The sequence below is a fragment of the Caloenas nicobarica genome, chromosome 28 (genome assembly GCF_036013445.1).
Source record: "Caloenas nicobarica isolate bCalNic1 chromosome 28, bCalNic1.hap1, whole genome shotgun sequence".
Taxonomy (NCBI): Eukaryota; Metazoa; Chordata; class Aves; order Columbiformes; family Columbidae; genus Caloenas; species Caloenas nicobarica.
In genome coordinates, this window is record NC_088272.1 from 1,775,062 (window position 1) to 1,787,185 (window position 12,124).

The 12,124-nt window shown below is 53.6% G+C and overlaps 1 protein-coding gene across 1 annotated transcript; it reads right to left on the bottom strand.

The window, feature by feature from the left end:
• Window positions 1-362: 362 nt before the first annotated feature.
• LOC135999346 (olfactory receptor 14J1-like) lies at window positions 363-8,987 on the bottom strand. Its single transcript, XM_065652905.1, has 4 exons — window positions 8,931-8,987; window positions 8,313-8,774; window positions 1,675-1,835; window positions 363-504 (listed from the first exon to the last, which is right to left on the bottom strand). Exons 1-4 carry the CDS (start codon window positions 8,985-8,987, stop codon window positions 363-365), a joined length of 822 nt encoding a protein of 273 aa, XP_065508977.1.
• Window positions 8,988-12,124: the final 3,137 nt, after the last annotated feature.

The window sequence follows — 12,124 nt, forward strand, 5'->3', positions numbered from 1 at the left end:
GCTGTCATTGCCAGTGATGGTCCAGGTGCTTTGGTCCCTTGGTGGGCGGGGCCTGGGGTGATTGACCCCGCCCCTTCCCCGGGTGGTTTGGTAAAGGTGGTGGGTGGGGCCTGGGTGATTGACCCCGCCCCTTCCCCAGGTGGTTTGGTGAGGGTGGTGGGCGGGGCCTGGGGCGATTGACCCCGCCCCTTCCCCAGGTGGTTTGGTGAGGGTGGTGGGCGGGGCCTGGGTGATTGACCCCGCCCCTTCCCCAGGTGATTTGGTAAGGATGGTGGGCGGGGTCCAGGATGATTCTCCCCGCCCCTGCCCCAGGGGATTGTGGGAAGGGGGTGGGCGGGGCCCGGGGTATTTGAGCCCCAGCCTCAGGGCAGGAGCTCATTCTGATCCAGGACTGCTTTGGTGCTGGTTCTCTGCTGCTCCTTCAGCAGTGGGCAGCTTTTGAGCTGTTCAATCAGCATGGACAGATGTGTTTGGAGAAGTGGAGGTGTCTGCTTGAGGTAAGAGCTTCAGGAGCAGTCAAAGGTTCAACAGCAGCTGTACTAGAAAGTATGTTTGTACCTATGCTTAATTTATTGATTCAATTCTAGGTGCTTTGCATTTTCCCTGAACCTCTGACTGCAATGAAAACGCAGTGTTGTTTTTTGGTTTTACTGCTGTATACCAAGCTGCTGATATAATCTCTTCTCCTAGGACTGATGCTCAGGTTATCTAGTGGGGGTTAGAGTGAGTGTCTCGTATCTGTAGATGGAGTTCTAGCATTTCTGAAGGAAGCAGCAGGGCCATAAGGCAGAGTGTCTTTCTGGCTCTGGGGTGGCTCATGGCCTCCCTGATCACCCACAGAACACGGTGTTGTCCCCAGAACCCTTGCAGTGTGCGGTGGCCCCTGGTGGATCATTTAAATGTACTTCCCAGAACTCAGCCAAGGTGAGCAACGGCTAGTGGACTAGTACTGGTAAATATTATCCTGGTGCTCAATAGTGTGCTTGTGATTTTTTTTTCTTATTGCAGGTGATGAAGGGGAAAGTGGCAACTGCAGGAAGATCCCCGTGAGCCCATGTGGTGTTTTCATATGTTGAAGATGAATTCAGTCCCTTGGCCCTCTGAAAGATAAGTGGAGGCACGGGGGCTGAGAATTGCGGGGTGGGGGAAGTTAAAGTTCTCAGAGGGGAAAGGGCTGTCCAGGAACAGTCCCCTTTGGGTGGCTAAAGGGCGCAGGGAACCTCACAGTGCGATGCCAGCTTGGGCAGGGCAGCTCCAGCCTGTGTCTGCGTTGGTGTGTACTTTGGGAAGCCTGTGTTGCGCTGTTCAGATGATCCTGGGGTCTCGTTGTGCCCGAGGGGCACCACAGGCATCTCAGGTGCTGTCCCAGAGTCTGGAATGCTGGTGCCGATTGGCCTATTGCCAGTTGGGTGCTGGTTTTCTTGTATCAGCAGCCGAAAGCGTAGATGGTTCTTGCGCCTCAGACATTTCTGGTCAGTTGTGTTTTATAGTGTTGTTCCGGGCTGTGTCGGCAGCTCTGCTGTCTACCCATCCAGTCTAATGGACTGGCACTTCAGGATGCTGGGAAGAAGTTCTTAGGTCTTGCAGGACCTTCTTGTGCCAGTGCTGCTGTCTCATAAGGAGCTGTGATGTTTGGCTCCTTTTTGTTTTGGGGTTGCAGTAGAGGCTACTCACCTCACCACTGCCTCCCACCAGTTGTTTTGATCGATGCCGTCTCTGGTCTTGGAGTCGTTCTCATTGTTGTGCGTTTTTGGTGCTGTTGCAGTTGTGTTGTTTGCAGCATTCTGTGGAGTGTCAGTCTTTGCATGTGCGCGTTTGTCTGGGAGCTGCTCTGGCTGGAGGCGTAGAGTCAGGGGTGGGTGGACTGAGCTCTAGGAGTCCATGGTTAATTTCTTGACACATTAAATTCTGTAGGCAAAGGTTGTACAGTCATCTAGGATGGAGCAGCTGTGGGCAGGGGAATGGATGGTCCCTTCACCAGTGTTTTAGGGACTCGATTAGAGCTTCAGGTGTTACTTGTGAATAGAAAGCAGACCTATGGAATGGTCAAGCTGTTGATCAGCACCTGGGTGACCTGTTAAATCACTTGATTTCAGATGCAGAGGGATCGCTTGGCCCAAAAGAGGGACAGAAGAGGCAAGCAAAGTGCTGTAAGCAGGTGGGCCAGTGTGTGGTCTCAGAGGGAAGGTGTGCCATGTGCCTCTATGTAAGTTTGGTTGTTTCTCTATTTTATAGGTGTGAAGCCAAGAGGAAAGCTGGGTATCGGCACCGCAGCTCCTTGGGCAAGGTGAGCAAGGAGTGCTGGGCTGAAGCAACAATCTCATTTTAGGCCTTGTGTTTGTGGTGCAGGCCTGAGCATCCTTTGCTTGTGTTTTACAGGTGGTAGCTGAACCTCAATGTGGTCAGCAGTGTGGCAGTTGAAAGTGATGGAGGCCAGGTGGGCCAGCAGCCAAGGTAAAGGAGTGGGAGATGGGACTGTCTGCGGGCAGGCTCTGCTTTTGGGCAGCATCTGAGCATGTGCCTTTGTTTTAGCAGGTGCTACAGGCAAGCTCGGAGGGGCGAAGCTGCATGCCAACCAGCAGCCACGAAGGTGAGGCGGTGGTTGGTGTTCAGGAGCACAGTAGTGCCTGGTGATTCGGTTCAGTGTTTCCTTCTTGTTTTGCAGGCGCTTTGTGGACCCCTTTGGACTCAGAGGACTGTTTGTGTTGAGCAGGGGTAGGGGCGAGGAGCAGTGTGGGGCTGGGGACTTGTGCCAAGCACTAGAGTTCTTTTGTTTCCTGCTGTCTTAGGTGCCACGAGTGATGAGAGTTTCTGCCCGCGCCAATGGCATGAGAGGCTGAATGGAATGCCTGGGAACCTAGGAGGAGGTGGGTGTTGTGGAAGGGGTCGGCATTGACCTCACAATACTTCGTGCTGGCACTGCTTAGTGAGTGTGTGTTTTCTGTTCTTATTGCAGGGGATGGAGGGGAATGCAGCAACTGCAGGAAGATCCCCGTGAGCCCATGTGGTGGTTTCCTCTGTGGATGGATTCAGTCCCTTGGCCCTCTGAAAGCTAAGTGGAGGCGCAGGGGCTGGGAGTTGCACGGGTGGGGTTAAAGTTCTCAGAGGGAAAAGGGCCATCCAGGAACAGTCCCCTTTGGGTGGCTAAAGGGTGCAGGGAACCTTACAGTGCGATGCCAGCTTGGGCAGGGCAGCTCCAGCCTGTGTCTGTGTTGTGTACGTTGGGAAGCCTGTCTTGCACCTTTAGATGATCCTGGGGTCTCGTTGTGCCCGAGGGGCACCACAGGCATCTCAGGTGCCATCCCGGGGTCTGGAATGCCGGTGCCAATTGGCCTATTGCCAGTTGGGTGCTGTTTTTTTTGTATCAGCAGCCAAAAGCGTAGATGGTTCTTGCGCCTCAGACATTTCTGGTCAGTTGTGGTTTATAGTGTTGTTCTGGGCTGCATTGGCAGCTCTGCTGTCTACCCATCCAGTCTAATGGACTGGCACTTCGTCCCAGCATCTTGAAGTCTTGAGGTCTTGCAGCAGCTCGTGGTGCCCGTGCTGCTGTCTCGGTTTGTGGGGCCAGTGCCGCCGTCTCGTAAGGAGCCGTGATGTTCGGCTCCTTCTTGTTTTGGGGTTGCAGTAGAGGCCTCTCACCTCACCACTGCCTCCCTGTAGTTTGTTTTGGTGCCATCTGTTGTTGTTGTTCTCCTTGTTGAACGTTTTTGGTGCTGTTGGAGTGGCGGTGTTTGTAGCATTCTGTGGAGCGTCAGTCTTTGCATGTGTGTGTTTGTCTTGGAGCTGCTCTACCCGGAGGTGTAGAGTCAGGGGTGGGTGGACTGAGCCCTAGGAGTCCATGGTTAATTTATTGACTTATTCAGTTCCATAGGCAAAGGCTGTACCATCATCCGGGATGGCATAGCCATGGGCAGGGGGAGTGGACAGTCCCTTCACTGGTGTTTTACAGTTGATACCCAAGATCATTGTTGACTAGCATGCTGTTGTTTCACAGACAGTGTTGTAATTGTGTTGGTTTTTTTTCTTTGTAGGTGACCATGTTGTCAATATGAGTCTTTTAGCTTAAGAAAATGCTTCTGAAGAGTGTATCACTTGCAATTGCAGCCTTTACTTAATGGCAACACAAGCAGCTACAGGCTATGATCGCCACCTGCGAGATAAGGCCTGCATTACACTTCTGTGAACAAATAGGCTTCATTCAGAGAAAACGCTACATTCAGGGCTGGCATGAAGCAGCTATGGACTGTAAACGATATCTACAGTTGCACAAAGTAAAGACCTGTCCGAGGTCAGTGCAAAGGATCCACTAAGAAGCAAGAAGACTCCAGACTCAACTGTTGCTATTGGATTGAATCATGGTGTGAGGGGTGGGTAAACAGTCTGTAAGGCTATAAATACCCAGGGGTTTTCTATGCTTGGCTGAGACCTCAAAGGCAGCAGCTCGAGTCAGCCCTCCTCCCGTACCACTCTGTTTGGTTACTTATTTACATGGACTTTGCCTGAGAGTTTGCCTCAAGAGACCAAGGATCCAGACTGCAATCCACCTGACCCCAGGCCCCTGGAGGGGAGGTAAGGACATTGAGGTGCAGAATGATGAAACTCTGAAATCCCAGCTAAGTGATAAAAGGAATCGAGTGAGCACATGCAATCCTTTGGCCATATATAAATATAACCCCTTAGCTGTTTCCCCTACCCTCTGTGTCTCTTAGACATGAGCTGTAGATCCAGTCTGGGGCTAAGTTTGCATCCACCTGCACCTAGACTCCTCTCTAAGGAGGAGTTCAGAAAGCAAGGGGGTCCATTCTGAACTTTGACTCAATGGGAGGGCCTCCCTTTAGCCTTTGGCATTTCCTGTCCATGTAGAAATCACTCTGAATCGAGTCTCACTTGATTAGGCCTGGCATGTTTTGTCCATGTAGCAATAGTCACCCTTGCCACCACACTAACATTGCACTGTAAGTGATCTAAAACTGTGCTCAGCTGGGGTGCTGTGAGTCACTCACCTGACAGCAACTGATGTTGGCAGGATGGCAGGTGCTGTCACTGATTACTCATGAAGGCACAGGGTGAGTTAGAGTTACACATTGTCAGAGGAAAGAGCTTGTGGTAATTGCTGTGATTGGCAAGCTGTGGTATAAGAGCTCACTATGCTCAAGAATCACAGGAAGGATGGGAAGGGAATTAATTGCAAACTGTTAAGTACCTGAACTGCAACCCAATTGTCAGGAGAGGAGAATCCTGAACTGAGAAAAGCAAAACCCAAGGGAGGAGATGGGGGCTCTAGGCAGGAGACATCTTGGATCTAGGGATCGGACAGCTCCCTCCAGAGTGGGGAGCCTCCCACTGGGACACCCCGCTCCAGATGTGACCACACCAGTGCGGAGTCAAGATGGACAATAACTGCCCTTGGCTGGGTGGCCACGCTCCTCCCAGTGCAGCCCAATGTGCTCATGGGCATATTCCTGTTTAGCACCACTGAGAACTGACTGAACAGCCAGGCTCAGAGGGTTGTGACCAGCGGCACAAAGCCCAGCAGGAGGTACCATGAGGAGCACTGAAGGACACCTTGTCCCTACCCAGCATCTCCTCCCCACAGGTGTCTCTTGGGTCCCTGGAACCACCTCAGTGACAAGGAGGAGAGCACTGCCTGTATGGGGTGGAGGAGATGGGGTCTGGAATGAGGGTCCTGGGGCAGTTTCTCCTGGTTGTTCATGCAGCAACAAGCTGGGCTGGATATTTGGAGAGAGGAACTCTTCCTAAGGGTCTCCAATGGGCTTGGGGATGGTCTACAGTTTCCTGCATGCTGCCTTTTCTGGTGGAGATCACAGAGGCTGCTGGCCCTTTAGAGGACCCAGGACAGGCCTTGTCCTTCCTCTGGTCACAGCTGGACCCCAGTTCTCCAGCTCGGCCCCAGCTCAGGAGCCTTGTCTAGGGGTGACTTTTGGGGTAAGGTTGACAAGAGGGGTGCATAAGTTTGTCTTAAGGACATGTGATGAGCACCAGGACTGAAGTACCAGAGCAAAATGATGTGGCTTCTGGGTGAATACTTTCTTCAGTGCAAAACCTGAAACAGAATCCCAGACTTGCTTTCCATGCCACCCTTCACGAGGGATGATGCACTAAGAGATGGCAAGTGGGGGACACCAATCCTTCTCCAGCTACTTCCCAGGCCTGGTGAAGCACCAGGACAGCAAGGACTTCTGGCCCTGCACCCTGAACTCTGGGTATTATCTTGGGGCAGCTGAACACCAGCATTTTTCTCTCCAAGGCAATTTCCAGCCCCGATCAGCTCCTGTCTGATCTCCTCCATCCCTCCTCTGATCTGGTCTGGTGCTCCTGGCCCCTTCCCTGTGCTCCCCACAGGGCCCCAACCTGGCACTGATGCTCTACAGAGGAGGTTGGCTGCAGGACCATGGGGTGACTCCACACTGGTTGTGCTGCTCCGTGAGGGACACAGATGCAACTGCATGGGCTGCACTGTCACTGAGCTCTTTCCCGGGGGTCTAAAGCTCTGGAACGGGTTCAGAGCATTTCTTGGGACTCATTGGGTTTTCTGCTCATTTTGGTTCAGCAATCCCTGTCTTGTCCTTCAGGTGCCTGGATATTGGTCCAGGAAGATGTGGCCTATCCCGTTCCCAGGGACAGAGGAAGGCTGACCAGCCTGTAATTATTCAAATTCTCCTTCTTGTCCTTCTTGAAGATGGGTTTGACATCTTCCTTTCCCCAGGGCCTCAGAACTCCCATGTTTCTGCTGTCACTTCTGAAAGCACAGTCCAGAATCATGGGCAAGGGTGATGTAGCAGACAGGAGCACTTGCAATGAGCCTGTCCCGGGCAGCTGAGATGAATCTCACTCAGCCACTGAGGTTTGTTCCTGGAGTCACACACAGAAATGCCAGGTTTCCATCAGGCATCCATGTCTGAGCTGGTCTCAGGACTGTTTATGCACCCAGGGATGTTCAGAGACAGTCTGTCCCTTTTACACACAGAGGCAGGAGTCACAGTGGGTCTCTGGCCTCCTGTTCCACTCCCAAAGGACAGGAGGCACCTCAGCCCTGTGGTGTGTCACCCTGCTCTGCACTCATTTGAGATGTCCCACGTCATGAGGAATGGACACGGGGACCTCAGTTCAAGGAAGCACATCCCAGTGCTGCATTCAGGTGGTTTCCCACGGGATGTTCCTCCCAATATGAAATGACCTCAAGACCTTTTTTGTGCCACAGGCCTTCAGGGAACCCCAAGGAATAGTTGATGGTGTTTGTGCTCACTCGCGTTCGTGTCACCTCACGTACACGATGTGCGTGCTCACATCTCATCTGTACATTCTGTACTTGGACTGCTGAACAACTCATTCCGTGTCCCTCCATGGAGGGAAGAACAATCTCTGTGAGCTGGGCAGGGAGGCCAGGGCTGGAAATGTTGGTTGTGAGGGGCCAGTCCATGACGATGCCCTGGGGCAGCTTCCGCGGGGTGTCCAGTGCACAGGGGCACAGCCCAGCCCCTGCTCTGCTGGTCCTGCAGGTCTCTGGCAGGAGGCCTGGCTGTGAGAGGACACTGCTGTGTGCCCAGCCCTGCACACACACACTGTGCAGCTGGACACTGGTGTTTGCATCTGTGGCCACTTTCATGGGCAAGTTTTTGAGAGAAGGTTTGTAAAAAGACCTAAACCTTCAGGGCCTGCCCATAGGAGATGACCTTTCTTTCTGGAAAGGCTGTTGTGAGGCCAGCTCTGTCACAGCAGTGCCCATGGCCTGTCCCTGCCTGCGCTCACAGGACTGACACACAGCAGGACGGTGACCAGGCTGCCAGAGCACTCAGGCCTTGCACCAACACAAGGGATGAGAAGGAGAGTGTGGGAGTGGAACGAGAACAGCTCTGGAAGGCCAAGCGCTGCTGCTCCCTGGCAGGGCTGCCAGGCTGGACTCTTTTCCCCTCCTCCCATGCACACAGGAACTGTCCCTGCAGCTCCAAACAGGCCTTGCAGGGAGGATATAGTGAAAAACACATCACTACGGGACCCTTTATTTTGTTTAAATACGGACAGATCATGGCTCCTCATTTACACAGCCAGTGGTTATAAAAGAAAAGCAGACAGTGATTTAGAAAGGGAATGACAATGTTATCACAATAAAAAACAACTTCAATAAAAACAGAAAATACAAATGAGAAGCTGGACCTGTAACTAGTTACATTAAAACTGCTATGTAGAAGGAGAGAAGCAGTTTATTGCTTCAGAAAACACAGAGATATGAGTTTCCACAGGGCATCCTTGAGCTCCTGGTTCCTCATGCTGTAGATGAGGGGGTTCACTGCTGGAGGCACCACTGAGTACAGAACAGACACCACCAGGTCCAGGGATGGGGAGGAGATGGAGGGGGGCTTCAGGTAGGCAAACATTCCAGTGCTGACAAACAGGGAGACCACGGCCAGGTGAGGGAGGCACGTGGCAAAGGCTTTGTGCCGTCCCTGCTCAGAGGGGATCCTCAGCACGGCCCTCAAGATCTGCACATAGGACAGCACGATGAACACAAAACACCCAAATCCTAAACAGACACTAACCACAAGGAGCCCAGCTTCCCTGGAGTAGGACTGTGAGCAGGAGAGCTTGAGGATCTGGGGGATTTCACAGAAGAACTGGTCCAGGGCATTTCCCTTGCACAGTGGCAGTGAAAATGTATTGGTTGTGTGCAGCAGAGCATTGAGAAACCCAGTGGCCCAGGCAGCTGCTGCCATGTGGACACAAGCTCTGCTGCCCAGGAGGGTCCCGTAGTGCAGGGGTTTGCAGATGGCAACGTAGCGGTCATAGGACATGATGGTGAGAAGAGAATACTCTGCTGAAATGAAAAAGAGAAACAAAAATATCTGTGCAGCACATCCAATATAAGAAATGGCCCTGGTGTCCCAGAGGGAATTGGCCATGGATTTGGGTACAGTGGTGGAGATACAGCCCATGTCGAGGAGGGCGAGGTTGAGCAGGAAGAAGTACATGGGGGTGTGGAGGTGCTGGTCACAGGCTATGGTGGTGATGATGAGGCTGTTGCCCAGGAGGGCAGCCAGGTAGATGCCCAGGAAGAGCCAGAAGTGCAAGAGCTGCAGCTCCCGTGTGTCTGTGAACGCCAGGAGGAGGAACTGGGTGATGGAGCTGCTGTTGGACATTTGCTGTATCCAAGCATGGGCATTGTCATAGGAGGAAAAGACAGTGACAAGTTAGGGGAGACTTCTCTGGGAAAAACCAAAGCCATTTCCCACAGACCCTCCCACAAAGAGACCCTTTTCTTTTTCCAGGAGAACGTCCTGGCTGGAGCCCTCGTCGGTGCTTGATGAGTGTGCAATGAAGAGCAGGGTCTCTGCCCAGGGGCTCTTGAGGAGTCAGCCTGACCCTGTGTGATGGGGTGGGGCAGGGGCCAGTCCTGGGGTTCAGCTTTGTCAGATGGAACCGCTCCTGCTGCAGAAGGGACTGTCAGCATCTGTACCCGCAGGGCTGAGAAACTGAGTTTGAGAGGTTTGGCGTTTCTACAGCTCCTTCTGCCCTCTCACCCTGGAGAGTGTTGTTGGGTGTCAGAAACCCTCAGCATTTCTGCTGCACTCAGGGAGAACAGAGCGAGTCCTGCAAGACCAGAGGATGCCTGTGGGTCAGTGCAGAGTGAGGGCAGCTGCTCTGTCCCTCTGTCTTGCTCCAGCTGCCCTGGGCTGGCACCTTTCTGAGATGGAGGCTGATCACACTGCCATGTTACCCTGAAAAGCCACCAGGCACTGCTGAGAGCAGAGGGACGCACCTCAGACCTCGACATGTCCCACCCTTTCCTAAGGTCTCAGCACCCCACTTCTATCCAGGACACACACGGCTCATTTCACAAACCAAACAGCATTTCTTCCGTTATAGCGTCTCTGCACTTCTCCGTGGGGAATTCAGATAATGCTAACGTGCTATAGGACAGGTTTGCATCCTGGAGGGAAGCTCACATCTTGGAAGAAAAACTCAATGAGACAGCCAAGTGTCCTAATGATGGCATCTGATTCAGGGAGACTCAGCTCATTCCCCAGCCCCACACACTGCATTGCCCACAGCCCCACAGGTCAGAGCAAAGCTGGGACACGTGTTCCCATGGACACAGCTGCAGGAAAGGACCCACAAGATCAGGCTGTGACTCTGCAGCTGAAACTCCCATCCCCAGAGAGCCTGACAGCAAGAACCAGATCACACCAGCAGTGACCCAGAGCAGTGGAGCAAGAAGGAAACTGCGGTGAGGGTGGGTGTGAGAGAGGCCAGGGCAGAGGCAGCCGGGCACTCAGACAGCGTCACCCTTCCCCAGCTGTGCAGCCACCTCCCACACACCAGCATTGCCGGGCAGCTGCTCTCAGCCCCTGTGCTCTGCAGAGGGAACTGGAGCTCTGGCTGCACAGGAGTTGCTTCATGCCTTGGAGCCCCCGGCCCTGAGGGCAGAGGCTTTGCTGGGTGGGAGAGGAGGCGAGGGGGCTGCTCACAGGAGGGATCTGCACTGCGGGGATCATACGGAGTTTTCTGTGTTCTCCCTCCCAGAACAATTCTGAGTTTAGTTTCCTCTCATTTCTGATCATTTCCCTGTTTCCTGGAGATTTTCCCCCTGGGAGGTGTTTCCCTGCCCATGTATCTTCCCTGTCAGTGCTCACAGACCCCATCCCACCCTCTGTGCCCTCACCCTGGCCCTACAGATCCTGCCTGTTCACAGGGCACTGCCTGGGGGCATCTTCCTGTTTGCAGACTGGGGAAAAGGACAGGTCAGAGTAAGACTGACGGGTATAGCCAATGTGATGCAGGTGCTGTGCACAGGCAGAGCAGCAGCTGAAGGGATGTTATGAGGCTTCTGGCAGATGTACTGATGACTCTGAGTTGCAGTTCAGGAGTCTCAGTGACTTGTTTAAGCATGAGACCTCATCCTCATTTTATCCTTTCCTGCATCCCCCAACCCTTGGGATAGGAAACTGAAAAGACAGGCTCAGGAAAGCTCTTTATCTGTCTGGTAATCCTTACATTGATCTTCTGCTTGAGGCATCCACTTGGAAAAATCCTGGGGGTGATCTGGAGCTGTGAGCAGCTCTGATCCACACAGCACCCCCTTAACAGCAGAAGCACCTTTCCTGCCTTGATACGGGTCGCTCCTTCCCCCCACAGCTTCTCCCCACAGCACCGTGGGGATCTCCCCGGGCAGGCTGAGCGCTGACCCTGGCAGGCGGCAGAGTCCCTGTCCCAGCACAGCCCTGGTGTGCAGGGACCCTGCTCTGCAGGACAGCCCTGGGCACCCCTGGGTGCTCACCCAGCTTCACAGCTGTTCAACATTGCCTGACAAGAGCCCCCTCCTTACAGATCCCTCAAGCTGTGCCTGTGCTGACTTTAGGAGATGCCTCCAGGAGCTACAGCTGCATTGCCCTGCACCCAGAGACTTACCATGGCAAGGGCTGCAAAGATTTCTCCTCCAGTGAGCTCTCAGTCATCCTCCCCATCCTGACCACCTTTCATCTCTCTCTGCCTTGCTCGTCTCCCTGAGATCCCCAGGCAGAGCCCTCAGCCCTGCTGCGCTTTGCAGAGGAGCTGCTCCTGGGCAGAGCTGTCTCTCTGCAGCGCTGCCGCTTGCCATGAGCTCCCTGTGTCCCAGGAGCCCAGCCCAGCTCAGCAGCACAGGAGCAGCCCAAGGCGCTTTAATGACCCCTCTGGTGGGTTTGCTGCTGAGGCCATGAACCTCAGTCTCTGAGATGCAGTTGAACAAACCTCTCAAGAAGTCCAAGTCATATTCAAACTCCAAAGTTTCTTGTAATGTTAATGGGTCCCACTGAGGAACACTACTGAGGAAATGACCCCAGGGTCTGGTTAGAGAAGAAAACTGGAGGCAGAGATGACAGGTCAGGAAAAGCAAGGTGAAGGTCTCTCTGATGCTGAGTAATCCTGGATGTGTTTCATTAACCAAAGGGCCAAGCCCTGACCCCCAGCCCTGCGAAGGCAGATCCTGTCCCTCCCACGTTGCCCAGGGCCCTTCCTGGGACAGTGTGATGTGGGGCTGTGCAAGGCCAAGGGCAGGACTATGGTCCCACACCTCCCAGGTTCCTGGCTGGGGACAAGGAGGCCATGAGGCCCCTGTGCTGTAAGGACA